The sequence below is a fragment of the Vombatus ursinus genome, unplaced genomic scaffold, assembly GCF_900497805.2.
Source record: "Vombatus ursinus unplaced genomic scaffold, bare-nosed wombat genome assembly UNPS02000546.1, whole genome shotgun sequence".
NCBI lineage: Eukaryota > Metazoa > Chordata > Mammalia > Diprotodontia > Vombatidae > Vombatus > Vombatus ursinus.
The window spans coordinates 526,737-541,456 of NW_020940324.1; the positions used below are offsets into that span (position 1 = coordinate 526,737).

The 14,720-nt window shown below is 48.4% G+C and overlaps 1 protein-coding gene across 1 annotated transcript in view; it reads right to left on the reverse strand.

Annotated features, from left to right (window-relative positions):
- Positions 1-12,224, reverse strand: part of FSTL3 (follistatin like 3) — a 13,849-nt gene extending 1,625 nt beyond the window's left edge. Inside the window, exons 1-3 of the mRNA XM_027857992.1 lie at positions 12,018-12,224; positions 8,816-9,001; positions 460-675 (exon numbers count right to left, since the gene is read on the reverse strand). Of these exons, the coding sequence (XP_027713793.1) occupies positions 460-675; positions 8,816-9,001; positions 12,018-12,084 (469 nt within the window). The 5' untranslated portion in view covers positions 12,085-12,224. The remainder of the gene's footprint in view (positions 1-459; positions 676-8,815; positions 9,002-12,017) is intronic.
- Between the last annotated feature and the right edge of the window lie 2,496 nt (positions 12,225-14,720).

Consider the following 14,720-nt stretch of genomic DNA (forward strand, 5'->3'; position numbering starts at 1 on the left):
GGGATGAGGGGTCAATGAGGGGATGGTGGGCTAGGTAAAGGCAATGGTGAGGGGGATGGGAGGTCAATGGCAGATGGGAGGTCAATGAGGAAGTGTGAGGGGTTCAGTGAAGAATATGGCATACTTAAGGATGATAACAGCCAGCATTTCCATATCACCTTAAGGTTAGCAAAGTGCTTTACAAATATCTTATTTCATCCTCTCAATGACTCTGTGAGGTAGGTGCTATTATCCGCATGACAAAATTGAGACAGAAGTGATGTGACTTGCTAGTAGTCACACACAGCTAGTAACAAGGGTCTGAGGTAGGATCTGAACTCGGGTCTTCCTGACTCCAGGTCCACCCTGATGCCTCCCTGGCTTAATGAGGGGGGAGGGATCTCAGTAAGAAGAATGGAGCTCTCGGTGAATGGGATAACGCAAGAGAGCGGGTGCACAGAGATGAGGTTGGTGTCTCACTTTTGCAGTGCCCCTGGTACATGACGCCCAGGTCCGGGTGCCCCTGACACTTGATCGTCCGCAGCTCGCACTCGTCCCTGTAGGTGACCCCGTCAGAGCCACAGACTTGCAGCTGCATGGGAAGTCCAGAGCAGTCCGGGGCACAGGCGCAGTGGGGCCGGCCGCTGTGCATCTTGCACACCTTACCTGGACCACAGTCCACTCCCTCACAGGTCTCTGGGGACAGAGGGAGACAGAATGAGCTTGGCAGAGGCAGTACGGCCCCTCCTAGCGCCCTGAACTGAAAAACAAAAACCTGTTGTTCAAATCCTGCCTGAAACAAATCACAGATAACTTAATGCTGAGAATAATCTAAAACTACAGGCTGTACCTGTAGTTTCATTGACTTTGGGAGCGCCCTCTCTACAACCAAATCTTAGTTGCCTAGAGCCCCAAGAGGGGCAGTTTTCTAACCACCACCCCACACTACCTCTCCAATCACTGATAGTCCAAAAATCACATCTAACCTAGAAACACATACTTGTATAAAAACAGATACAATAGAGAAACACAATCTAACCAATGACAAATAGTAATAGGTGAATTTTTAAAAATGTGGATCTCCCCAAACAAGTTCCCTCTTTCCTTCTCAAAGTGAAAGAATAGGGGGCAGCTGGGTGGCGCAGTAAATAGAGCTCCAGTCTTGGAATCAGGGGGACCTGAGTTCAAATCCGGCCTCAGACACTTGACACTTACTAGCTGTGTGACCCTGGGCAAGTCACTTAACCCCAATTGTCTCACAAAAAAAAAAAAAAATCAAAATGAAAGAATAATATTAAAAGCTGACATGTCTATGATGCTTTGAGATGTGCAAAGTCATTTATATGTTTAATTTATTTGTTCTTCATACCATCCCTGGCAGGTAGATACTAAAAGTGTTATTATAACAATTTTACTGATGAAGGAACCAAGGCTTGGAAAGGTCAAGGGATTTGCCAGGAAGGCTAACAAATAGGAGGGGCAGCTGGGTGGCCTAGGGGATAGAGTGCCAGGTCTAGAATGGCCTCAGACACACTAGCTGTGAGTCCTTGGGAAAGTCATTTAACCCTGTTTGCCTCAGTTTCCTCATCTGTAAAATAAGTTGGTGAAGGAAATGGCAGACTGCTCCAGTATCTTTGCTCAGGAAAACCCCAAATTGGGGCAGCTAGATGGCACAATGGACAGAGCTCCAGCCTTGGAGTCAGGAGGACCTGAGTTCAAATCCAGCCTCAGACACTTGACACTTACTAGCTGTGTAACCCTGGGCAAGTCACTTAACTCCAATTACCTCACAAAAAAAAAAAAGAAAAGAAAACCCCAAATAGGGTCACAAAGAGTTGGACACAGCTGAAATGACTGAACAACAATAGCAACAGTTAAGTGTTGGGGGTAGTATTCAAACTCAGGTCTTCTAGACTCTAGTTTCATCTATCTACTTGTCTCAGTAGATAAGCATTAAGTGCTTGGTACGATAAAGAAAGATATAAACAGTTTTTGCCCTCTTAAGGAGCTTATATTCTTTATATATATGTATATATATTTAAATATATATGATTACATATTTCCCAATTACTTACAAAAACATTTTTAAACAATCATTCTTTAAACTTTTGAGTTTCAAATTCTCTCTCTCCCTCCTGCCCCTCCTCCCTCCTCCAGAAGGCAAACAATTTGATATCAATAATACATGTGAAGTCATGCAAAACATATTTTCATATTAGCCACGTTTGGAGCTTACATTCTCATTCTAATGGGAGAGACAACACGTAAATTGGTAGATGCAACCTATGTAGAGTAGGTAGAAGGTTTCTCTAGGGGAGGAGGGAACGAGGGGCATGGAAGATGGGGAAAGGCCTCCTGCAGAAGGAGAGATTTTAACTCAGTCTTAAAGGAAGCAAAGGAAACCAGCAGGCTGAAATGAGGGGATAGAGAATGCCAGGCATGGGGGATAGCTAGTGCAGAGAGGGGACGTGAAGGCTCAGGCTAAGGAACCGCAAGTAAGCCAATGTAGATGGACCAGGGGACAGATAGGAGGGAGTCAAGTGTAAGAACACTAGAAAGGTAGGAAGGAGCCAAATTATGCTGAACTTGAAATACCAGATCCTGGAGGTAATAGGAGCCATGAAGGCTCATGGGGGGAGGTGGGATATGACATTGGCAGCCCTAAACTCTAGAAAGATCATTTTGGCAACTGAGTGGAGGATGGATGGGATGGGAAGAGAGTTGAGGCAGGGAGACCAGTGGGAAGGCTATTATAAAAGTTCTGGAGAGGGATGAGGGCCTGATCTGGGGTTGTGGCTGTGGGAGAAGAGCTAGGTGGTGCAGTGGGTCTGGAATCAGGAAAACCTGAATTCAGATCCAACCTCAGACACTTACTAACTGTGTGACCCTGAGCAAGTCACTTAACCCTGTTTGTCTCAGTTTCCTTGTCTATAAATCAGGGATAATAATACACCTACCTCACAGGATTATTGTGAGGATCAAATTAAATAATAATTGTAAAGTGCTTGGCACATAGTAAATGCAATATAAATGTTAGCTATAATTAGGAACTATGCCCAAAGGGCTATAAAACTATGCATATCCTTTGATCCAGCAATACCACTGCTAGGTCTGCATCCCAAAGAGAGCAAAAAAGGGGAAAGGGTCTATTTGTATAAAACTATTTATGGCGGCTCTTTTTGTGGTGGCTAAGAATTGAAAATCGAGGGGATGCCCATCAATTGGGGAAAGGTTGAACAAGTTATGGTATGTGATTATGATGGAGTATTATTGTGCTATAAGAAATGACAAGTAGGATGATTCCAGAAAAAACCTGGGAAGATTTACATGGACTGATGCAAAGTGAAGTGAGCAGAACCAGGAGAACATGGTACATAGTAACAGCAATATTGTAGGACGAAGAATTGTGAATGACAGCCATTCTCAGCAATACAATGATCCAAGAGAATCCCAAAGGATTTATGATGAAACATGCTGTCTCCAGAGAAAGGACTGGTGTTGTCTGAATACAGACAACTGTTTTTTACTTTTTTTTGTTTGTTTAAGTCTTCTTGTACAAAATGAATAATATGGAAATGTTCTACATGATTGCATATGTATAACCTATATCAAATTGCTTACCTTCTCAAGGAGGGGGCAGGGGAAGGAGGGAGGGATAGAATTTGGAACTCAAAACTTACAAAAAAATGTTAAAAATTGTTTTAACATGTAATTGGGGAGGAATAAAATATTATTTAAAAATAAATGTTAGCTATTATTAAGATAGAGATGACAAAATTTGGCAATGGTTTCAATATGTTGAGTAAGAGTGAGGAGTTATGGACAACAAGGTTGTGAGCCTAGGTGACTGGGAGCACAGTGATGCCTTAACAATAATAAGTTTGGAGGGGTGGAAGGTTTTAGGGGAAAGATTCTGAGTTCTGTCTTCGATATGTTGACTTTGATATACTTATGGTACAGCCAAGGGGCACAGGGGATAGAGCCCTGGGCCTGGAGTCAGGGAGGCTCATCTTCTTGGGTTCAGATCTGGCCTCAGACAATCACTAGCTGTGTGATCCTGGGCAAGTCACTTAACACTGTTTGCCTCAGTTTCCTCGTCTGTAAAATGAGCTAGAGAAGGAAATGGCAAACCACTCCAGTATCTTTGCCAAGAAAACCTCAAATGGGATCACAAAGAGTCAGACACAACTGAACAACAAATAGTTCATCTGGTTCAAGATGTCACAGAAGCAGTTGGTTATGTGTGACTGTAGTTCAGAAGAGAGCTTGGATACACACATATGACCATCATTTGCTTAAAAGTGATCATTAAACCTATGGGAGCTGATGAAATCATTGTGAGACAGTAGAGATTAAAAAGAGAAGAGAGCCCAGGACAGAGCCTTGAAGGACACCCAAGTTTAATGGGCATGACCTAGAGGAAAAAGGATCCAATCAAGGAGACGGAAGAGTGATCAGAAAGACAGATGGAGAACCAGGAGGAAACCAAGTCACAAAGACCTCAAAAGGTGAGAGTATCCAACAGAAGGTGATGGACCTTGTCAAAGCCTGCAGAGAGGTCAAGAAGGATGACGATTAAGAAAAGGTCATTCAATTTGGCAATCAAGAGGTCATCGGCAACCCTGGAGAGAGCAATTTCAATTGCATGGTCAAGTTGGAAGCCAGCTTGCTAGAATATAGAGAGGAGAGGAAAGGGTGCTAATGAGTGTAGACAGCTCTCTTAAGGAGTTTGGCCATGAAGCACATAAGAGATTTGTAGGGATGGTCAGATCAAGCAAGGATTTTTTTAAGGATTAAGGAGACTCGGGCATGTTTAGAGGTAGCAGGAGATAGCAAGAGATTAAAAATGGCAGTTGGGGCAATTTGTTGGAAATGCTGGGAGAGGATGGAATCCACAAGGGTGCTTGTAGAGGGGTTGGCCTTGGCAAGAAGAAGGGCCACCACTTTATCCAAGACTGGAATGATGGAGGAGATAGTGGAGGAAGATGTTTGAAGGATGTGAGATGAAGAGCAGGGACAAAGAGGGAGCCCTCCCCAACTGGACTCAATTTGGTGTGGGAGGAGTATGAGGTGTAGCACTCAGGAGAGAGGGTGGGTGGAGAAGGAGCTGTGGGAAGCTTGAGGAAAGACAGGACTAATTAGGATCAATTAGAAATTGAATTTTTGTTTTGCTGTAGTGGGGGTTTGGTTGAGATTGGATAACATTATAATAGACTTGGCTGCCATTGGAAAGAATGTATACTTCTTGACAGCAGGGACCATTTCACTTTTGTCTTTGTATCTAAGTGTGTGGCACATGGTAGATGCTTAATAGATGCTTGTTGATTGGCTAGTTGGTTGCCTGTCATTTTCAAGCAATCTAACACATGCTCAGTGTGTTACAATGTACCTAGCTTGTGCAGGGGTCAGGAGTCAGGAAGACCTGAGTTTAAATGCGAACTCAGATACTTATTAGCTGCGTTACCCCAAACAAGTCACTTCACTTCCATTTGCCTCAGTTTTCTCATCTGTAAAAGGGATGATAATAGCACCTACCTCCCAGGGTTGTTATGAGGATCAAATGAGATCATATTTCTATTGTATATTTTCTAGGCAATTGGGGTTAAGTGACTTGTCCAGGTTCACACAGCTAGTAAGAGTGTCGTGTCTGAGGCCAGATTTGAACTCAGGTCCTTCTGACTCCAAGGCTAGAGCTCTATCCACTGTACCACCTAGCTGCCCAGTAATCTTTTTTTTACTTCAGCATCAGCATCCTGCAATGATTAAAAGGGCTAATCTCACAACTCAGGACAGCAAAGAGAGGTCAGGTCCTGCCTCTGGCTTATAAGCTCATGCTGTGTGACCTTAGTAAGGCAATTAGCCTCTCTGAGTCATGGGTCAAGGGCAAGACTTAAATCCAGATCTTCCTGACTTCCAAGGCTAGCCCTTTATCTCCTAACTCCATGCTGCCTGGCTTCATATTAGCTCAGTTAGCTAGTGGCCCTGGAAGCTTTCTCAGTCTAGAAATCCCTGAGTAGCTGCTGATTGGCATTGGTAGAGGGGGTTTTCTCACCAGCGAGCTCCCTACACTGGTAAAAAAAAAAAAACAATCTAGACCAAAGATTTATTAAAGTCTTTTTAGGATATATAATAGTAATAATAATAATAATAATAATAGCTATTGTAGGTAAGCATTTATATGGTGCTTCAGGGTTCTCAAAATCTTTTATAAATATGATTTCATCTTATATTTACAATAATTTTGGGAGGCATAGGTGCTATTCTTATTTGTTTTTTACAAATGGAGAAACTGAGGCAGATAGAAGTTAAGTGACCTGCCCAAGGTAACACAGTTTTTAAATAGCTGAGGCTTGATTTGAATTTAGGTCTATCTATGCCTATCCACAGCTGCCTCTGATAAATTCAAAGATAAGGCACCTTGGAGTTAGGAGGTAAAGGGCTAGCTTTGGGAGACATGAAGACCTTGGTTCAAGTCCTGCCTTCAAAACCAAGATTGTGTAACTGTGGGCAAATTCTTTAACCTCCCTTAAATGAGCAATTCCCTGAAACTATAAACTACAGATGAATTCATGCTTATCTGTCAACATGTGAACATCAGTGGACAGAGTCCAGGTGTAGAGAGTTTCTACATTGGAAGTTTCTCCTGACTGATGAAATTAGGGATTGTTTTTTTGGCCTTTATTTGTAGCCTCGGTTCATAGCACAGGGCCCAACACATTGTTGTTGTTGTTGTTTAGTCATTTCTAACTCTTCGTGAACCCATTTTTGGGGTTTTCTTGGCAAAGATATTGGAGTGGTTTGCCATTTCCTTCTCCAGCTCATCTTTCTTTTGGGTGGGGAAGGCGATCGAGGTTAAGTGACTTGCCCAGGATCATGCATCTAGCAAGTATCTGAGGCCAGATTTGAACTCAGGAAGATGAGTCTTCCTGACTCCAGGCCTGATGCTCTATCTACTTCGCCACCCAGCTGTCCACTGGATATATAGTTAGTGCTTAATAAGTGTTTATTGATTGACAGTCTATATCAGTCAAATAGGCAGCCAGCAGGCTATACTGGCCAGAACCAGATTAAAATATAATTGGGAAATATTTAACAAAAGTACACAAAAATAAAATAAAGCCGAGATAATATTACATTTTAAAACTAAATTAATAAGCACCCGCAGGGACCTTTGTGTACTTTAGTGGTCTGTCTCTATTTGAAGTTGACACCCTGGCCTACACAATACAAAAAGTAGATATTACCAAACAGCAAATACTGAGAAACATAATTCATGACATTGAATAATGTAGCAAACCAACAAATAAATTTCCCACAAAAAAAAACAAAAAAAAAAACCTCCTAATTAATCAAAAAATCATTCTGGGGCAGATTTTGGGTTTGGTTTTGTTTTTTGCTCTGGGTACTGGATTATGCAGTTCTGTGGTTAAAGGAGGGGGCAGTGGGGATCAGGGGGTTAGCCTCTAACCAGGGACGGAATGTCTCTCTGCTCCAGTTTCACTGGACTGAATGGAGGCTGACCCTTGGCAGACTGATAACTGAGTCAGACAGGAGAAAGCCAGTGCCCTCCTTTTGTTTCGATTTCCCTGACTGCCTGCCCATTTCTGAGAGATGAAAGATCTCTATAGCCCCAAGTGCCCAGTCCCTATGACTAGGGATACTGCATACTGAAATTTAATTTAATTAATTCAACCCCTATTAAGTACCTATAAGGTGCAAGGCACTGTGGGGGTTGAACTCAATAATAATTGCAGCTCACGTTTCTGTGGTGCCCATTATTAGCGCTATTTTACAGATGGGGAAACTGAGGCACACAGCTGTCAACGCTCACCCCGATAGTAAGTAAATGTTGGAGCTGAGACTTGCCCCTGGGTCTCCTGACTCCCATCCAGGGGCTCTTGCCACTGAACTTTAGCCTCGACAGTCCAGCATGGTAGAAAGAGGGCTGGTGGCAGAACCAGAACTGGTTCAAATCTCGGTTCTACTACTTACTGTGCAAATCAAGGTTCACTTTTTGGAGTCTGAGTTCTTCACATCTGAAGAATGAAGGCGTTGGATTAGGTGGCCTTAACGCTAGATCTGTGACCTATGAGCCTTCATTTCAGAGATGGGGAAACTGGGGGGGGGGGGGCGCCTAGCCGGGGAAGGTCGTATTGGCTAGGATTGAGATTCCCCACCAGGGCCCCGGCCCCTGCACCAACGGTTCTTTCCAGGGTCCTCCGGAGCCCCCTTTCCCACCCTTCTGAGTTCCCTAAGGGTTCCTGAGGCTGATTGAGGGGAGGGGCCTCTGGCTCCTCACATGTGGGTTGCACCTGGCCACCAGCTCCCACACATCTGGCAGAGCCCGGCCACACACAGCTGGAGCCTCTCCCAGTCTAGATTTGGACTGGAGAAAAGAGAGTCCCCGCCCACGCCCCCCTCCCCGCCCCACCTCCATCCCCAGCCCCAGAGGACCCTGGAGGATCCATCTTCAAACCTCCAGCTGGAGCCTGGCCCTGTCTTATCCCAAAGCCACCTGCGTTCTCCCCCCTTCTTCTTCCCCTCCCGTTCCCTCCCCTCCTGCCTCTATCCCCATTCCCAAAAGCCACCCCCAGATAGGAAGTGAGCAGGAACAGAAAAAGGAGGGAGGGAGGCAAGAGCGGGGGCCCAGAGAGGGAGAGTGTTTTCCCAGAGACCACCCAGCCAGGCAGAGCTGGGATTAATCACCATCCCCAACCACTGAGCCTCGGCGGCTGCCACTTCCAACATCTGGGAGGCTGGCTCCCACCCCCTTCTTTCCGCACTCTACCTCCCATGGGGGCACAGCTGGGCAGTGACCGGCTCGAGGGGCTCCTACCTTTGCAGGGGTGACAGGTCACCAGGCCCAGGAAGCCCAGGAGGCTGATCTTGTTGCCCTGATGGGTGTAATTTGACCAGGCGGTATCTACATTACCGGCAGAGCAGCACTCCTCCCAGCTCACACCTGCCCTCAGGATCAGGCTGCACTGAGCCTCTCGGCCCTGGCGAAGCCAGCAGATGCCACCTGGAGCCGGGGAGACACGGGATCAGAGGATTTACAAAGGGGAAGGGACCTCGCTGACCATCTATCTGGTACAACCTCTTTATTATATAGATAGGGAAGCTCAGGGTTAGAGAAGGGAATGCACTTGGCCAAGGTCACAGAGGCAGTGGAGTGGTGGCAGAGCAGAAATGCAAACCCAGGTCTTCTGACTGCAAATTCAATTCCTGGGCATTAGAACCCAGCCCAGCCAGGATCTGGGGGTCAGCAAGGGTCTTTGGAGCGTGGAAGGGATAATAAATACCAAGGACAGTCAGTCCCAAGTCAGTCAATTAACATTCATTAAGCGCCTACTATGTGTCAGGTATTATACTTAGTGCTGGAGATTCAAAACTAAGGGGCCAGCCAAGTGAACCAGTGGGATAGACCACTGGCCCTGGAGTCAGGAGGACACGAGTTCAAATGTGACCTCAGACACATACTAGCTGTGTGATTCTGGGCAAGTCATTTCACCCCATTGCCTAAAAACAAAACAAACCAAAAAGGCAAAAAATAATCCCTGCCCTCAAGAAGCTCACAATCTAATGGGAGAGTGTGCCCCAAATCTCTTCTTTTGGACTCTTTTTCCTGAAGATCTCAAGGTACCTGAGGATACCTCTTCCCTGCCTGAGACCTCATTTTGGGACAGGGAGATGATGAAGCAGTGACTTCAGCCTCTGGAGCTGAGGGATATACCTTTTCCTTCACCTCCCCGGGACTCAAAAATCACTTAATCACTCCTGAATCAGGAGGGAGCTGCCTGAGGCTGGAGGCAGGTCTAGGACCTCGCCTGGGATTAGGACCGGTGTCTTAGCACCATAAAAACAGGGGCTTGGGGTGGAGCAGGGGGAGGGGGAGGGAATCTGAGGGCCAGAGCTTGAAGCAAGGGCAGGAGCCTTGGGGTCTAGGGGACAGAATGCAACCCCAGCTCGAGATCCCAGCTCCTCACCCAGCCTGTGCTCCTGCCCACCTCCTGCCCCCCCCCCCAACCTCTTAGTCACCCAAGCCTTCCGGGAACATTCCCGTAGCATGAGCTCATGAGTCTCCCCAGCACAGTCACCACACTGGGAGCCCTGGAGGGGGGGTAGGCTTTCAGTCACTGGGGGATAGGGTGCGGGTAGGGATGGGAAAGATGGTTCTTGGCTGGAGACGCTAGCAAAACACACCCCACCCATCCCACTATCCAGCTTGGGAATAAGAAGCTCACTCCTGCCCTTTGGAGGTACCTGGAGTGTCCCTTATAATCCAGAGAAGAGGATATGGAGTCCGGAATGAGCCCTGGTTGGGAGTCGGGACGGCTGGGTTCTAGAATTTATTCTTCCTAGAGAGTTACTACGTGACCATAACTGAGTCTCAGTTTTGTCATCTATCTGTTGGGAGGGGGTGGGGAAGATACATGCCATGTCCTGGATGGTCTTTCATCACCCATCCTGGCCATAACAAATGTAAGGAAATGGGGTCCTCATTTTTCTAGGATTTGCACAGGGCCAGGTGGGAGAGACCCTGGGTTATATTCAGAGGGTAGAACTCCTGGGGTGAACAGGACCTGATGTCCAGTCCTTGACCATAGGAGTGGGAAGCTGGACTGCTCCCAGCTAAGAGAAGGGACAACAAGAAGAAGAAGAGGTATAACAAAAAGAGGAGCTGAGTCGACTAAGGGGGCTAGGGAGATGGGGGCACTGGGGTGCTGCCAAGGCTTAGCTGTAGGGCAGGAAATTTGCAAAGCTCCTGGTCTCACTCTTCCCTCCATCCCTAGGACATTAGCCGCCATATTCTACACATCTTCCCCCCTTCTGGGCCTACCAGGAGCCAGACCAAACCCATATTAGTCCTGATGGAGAAGCCGTAGAATCCCACAAAGGTAGGTAGTCAGGATCCTGGGCTGCCCCAGCTGCTCATCTCCCACCCCACTGTAGGCCTACCTCTGATATAGCCAGACTGCCTTCCTCCCCCAAATCTAAGGAATGATCTCTGGGGTCAGACAATACAGGCTTGAGACCCCTGGCAAAGGAGGTAGGGACTTAGGGTCTAAGGTTAAGAGGGGCCAAGGATTAGGAATTTGGGGTCCATGGGGATAGGAGTGCACCAGGGCTCTGGCTATATCATAGTATTGGGTGTGGGGTTGCAAAGTATTGATGATTCAGGGCTTAGAGTTTGGGGGTCAAGCTTTGGGGGGGGCAGGATTAGAGCTTTGGGGTCCCTAGGGATAGTGAGCATTAGAAGTCTAGTTATGAGGGGCTCAGGGATCTGGGAGTCCAGGGTGTTGGGGGCTCAGGATCTAAAGGTTTTTGAGACTAGGATGTTGGGGTCTGAGGGCTCTGGGGGCCAGGGCATTAAATGACAAAGGATTAGGTATCTAGGTTTGGGGGAGGATGGTGATCAAGGGCCTGGATTCAAGGGGGTTTGGGAGTCCACAATGTTGGGAAATTAAGGTTCTGTGGCATCAAATGTCCAAGGTTTGGGGATCGAGAGGCCAAAGTGCTGGGGGCGCAAGGAATCTAGTAGCCTGAAATTCAAGCGTCCAGAGACCAGGTAGCAGAATGGTCATGGATTCGGGTCCAGTTGAGTCAAGGGACTGGCAGGGTGGGGTGTTTGGAGTTCTAGGGCCAAGGTGTTGGGTTCCAAGATCTGAGAGTTCTGGAGACCAGGGTATTGGACATCCTTAGCTTCTGGAAGCCGCATTATTGAGGGACTGAGGATTAAGAGGATGGAATGATCAGAGGTCTGGGCAAAGGGGGCCAGGAGTCCAGGGACCCAGGGTACTGGGAGCCTGGGTCTGGAGAGTCAGAAGCCAAAGATCTGGGAATCTGGAGGCCAGGGACTTCTGGGGTCCGAGGTTCTGGTGTCCCAGACATCCAGGGGATGGGGTGGTTGGGGCACCAGGGGAATGGTATGATCATGGTGCTGGATAGCCCAAGGGGCCAAGGGGGTTACAGGTCGGGGGCTGAGAGGGTGAGAGGGAAGGGTGTTAGCAACCTGGGATTTGGGGGAGGTCACTTACCCTGGCCAGATTCGGCTTGGGCTGTCGGCCAGGAGAGCACCCCCAGGAGCAGGAACCACAGCGGCATGGCTGAAAGAGTGGGGGAGAACGCGGGTCCCTGAGGGGCAGGGAGCAGGTGGAGGGCGGGGGGGCCCCCGCCGGGGGCGGGGCCTGTTGGGGGGCTCAGGGCTCAGCCGCCTCCCCAGGACTGTGGAGCTGACTTCAAGCCCCAGTTTCAGCCTCTCTCTATATAAAGACTTTTCCCTCCTGCTCAGTGGAGGAACAAGGGAGGGGTGGGCGGGGCCTGAGCCTGGGCCAGGGGGAGGGTGAGTGTGTGCGAGTGTGTGTGAGTGTGTGTGTGAGATTGGAACTGTGTGTGTACGAAGATGTTCTTGGATGGGTCTGTGGGGCGGCGTGTGTGTATGTGTGCATCAGAGTGAGTGTGTGTGTGAGTGTGAGACACTGTGTGTGAGTGTGTATGTGTGTGTGTGTGTGTGTATCAGGGTGAGCACGAGAATTTAACAGTGTAAAAGTGTGCTCCTCGTTGCAGCTGTGAGACTGCTCATGTGTGCTTGTGTGTGCCCTCGTGTAAGAGTGTAGCTGTGTGTATGGGTATGTGCACGTCAGTGTGAAAGAGTGTGTGTGTCAGAGTGTACCTGTGTGTGAATGTGAACTTGGTATTGTGAGCATGTGCGAGAGGGTTATAGCGTGTCATTGTGCCGTGAATAGGCATATGTACATGTCCATGAGAGCCTGGTATGGGTCTCTGTCTCTGTTTCTCCTTTATCTTTCTCCTTCATATTTCTGATCCCTCTGTCTCTGCCCTTTGTGGGGTGTCTCTGCCCTCCGGGAGTGTGTCTCTGTCTCTGCCCCCCTGTGTCTCTGTTTCTTTGTGTTCTGTATGTCTCTTTGTGTCTCCATCATTTCTGCCGGGTCACACATGTTGACTTATCTCACTATTTCAAGTTTCCAGACAGCTCGTGTGTGTAAGGCAGTAACTGCGCACATGTGTGTTGTGGGTGTTACTATGTGTGCATGTCAGTGAGACCATGTGTGAGGATGTAAGTCTGTTAGTGCTGCTGTATGATATGGCTGTGTGTGTTGCTATATGAGTGTGTCTCTGTGTGTAAAGAGAGAAATATCTACAAGAGAATTTGAGGAAGGATAGAACACCCACAGTGGGGGGGGGGGGCTGTTGGAGAAGATCTAGACGGGCTTCCTGTAGGAGGTGGTACCTGAGCTGAGCTGACCCTTGAATGAAAATAGACTCCATGAGGCTGAGATGAGGAGAGAGTACATTCCAGACGCGGGAAACCAGCCCAGGCAAAGTCCCAGAGGGAGTGTGTGATGTCTGTCATTTCCGTGATTCCGTGGGTGCCTTGGTGTGTTGTGTGGGTACTTTCTGAGTGTGTGGCTGGTATATCTGTGGCTTCTTAAGGGTCCCCCATCCCCATCCAGACCCCGTTGCCTCATCCCAGAGGGAAAGGAGGGAATGAGGGAAGGGGGTGGGGCTGGTGCCCCTTTTTCCTTCTGGCCCCCACGGATCCCACTCCTCTGGGTCTTCAGCCTGAGGAGGGCAGATTTATTCAGCCCTCCAGATATGTGCTCTCCTCCCGTCCTGGGCAGAACACAGGCCACTAGCCGCTGTCCTTGGAAGAAGGGATGGGGAGGGAGGGACCTGGGCCGGGGCAGGGGCTGGGGCTGGGGCTGGGGCTGGAGCAGGGCCCAGAGTGGGACTGGTGGGGACACACCCCTGTCTGAGCCTGCTGGGGAGGGGCCTGTGGGCCTGGAGCTGTTTGGAAATTTGAGATGGTTGAGTCAATATGTGTGACCCAGCAGAGACAACAGAGACACAGATTGGGAAGAGACAGAGAGAGATGCAGAGTAGAAAGGAACAGAGGCACAAAGGGGGGAGACAGAGAGACAAGGACAGAAAGAAACAGAGACACAGGGCGGGCAGAGACAGAAACATACCCCTGAAAGAGCGAAGAGAGAAGGATTGGAAATGTGAAGGGGAGAGAGACAGAGACAGAATGGGGGGAGAATAGAGAGACACAGAAAAGAGACAGAGGAGAGAGAGACAAGAGACACAGAGAGGGCAGAGCCAGAGACCTGGAGGAAACAGAGTCACAAAGGAGAGAGACAGAGACAGAGACGGAATAGAGAGAGAAGGCAAAGAGAGACCCAGAGTGGGGAGAGACAGAGGAAGACAGACTTATTTTCTGGGTGACCCAGGACAGGTACCCACCCCTCCGGGCCTCAGTTTCCCCATCCTTACAATGAGATGGCTGGACTCCCTATTCTCTAGCTCTGATAGTCTAGGAATCGCTTATTTTATCTACATGGAAGAGAAACACAGTTTCTCACTTTCGTGGCCTAGATAGGGAGAGAGAGATTCTCTCGTTTGTGGGCCAACTCCCATCCCCCATCACTATCTAGCTCCCATCTGGACTGCCTGGCCTTTCTCAGGGCTGGACCCGTGCCTTGGACCGAGGTCACTGAGCTGGCGCCACAGTCTGGGCCAGGGCAGAGACCTTGGTTCTGGTCTCCCTCCCTCCTGCCTCATCGCTGCCCCCGGTTCTGGGGACTTGTGCCTGGAAGGGATCTGGGGCGATACTGGGGCGGGGAAGAGACAGAACTACTTGTCGGCCCTTTCTGCCAAGTCTGGAATAGCAAGGGTTTGAGTGCTAATGAAGATGGTCAGGAGACGTAGCCAGGGGGCCT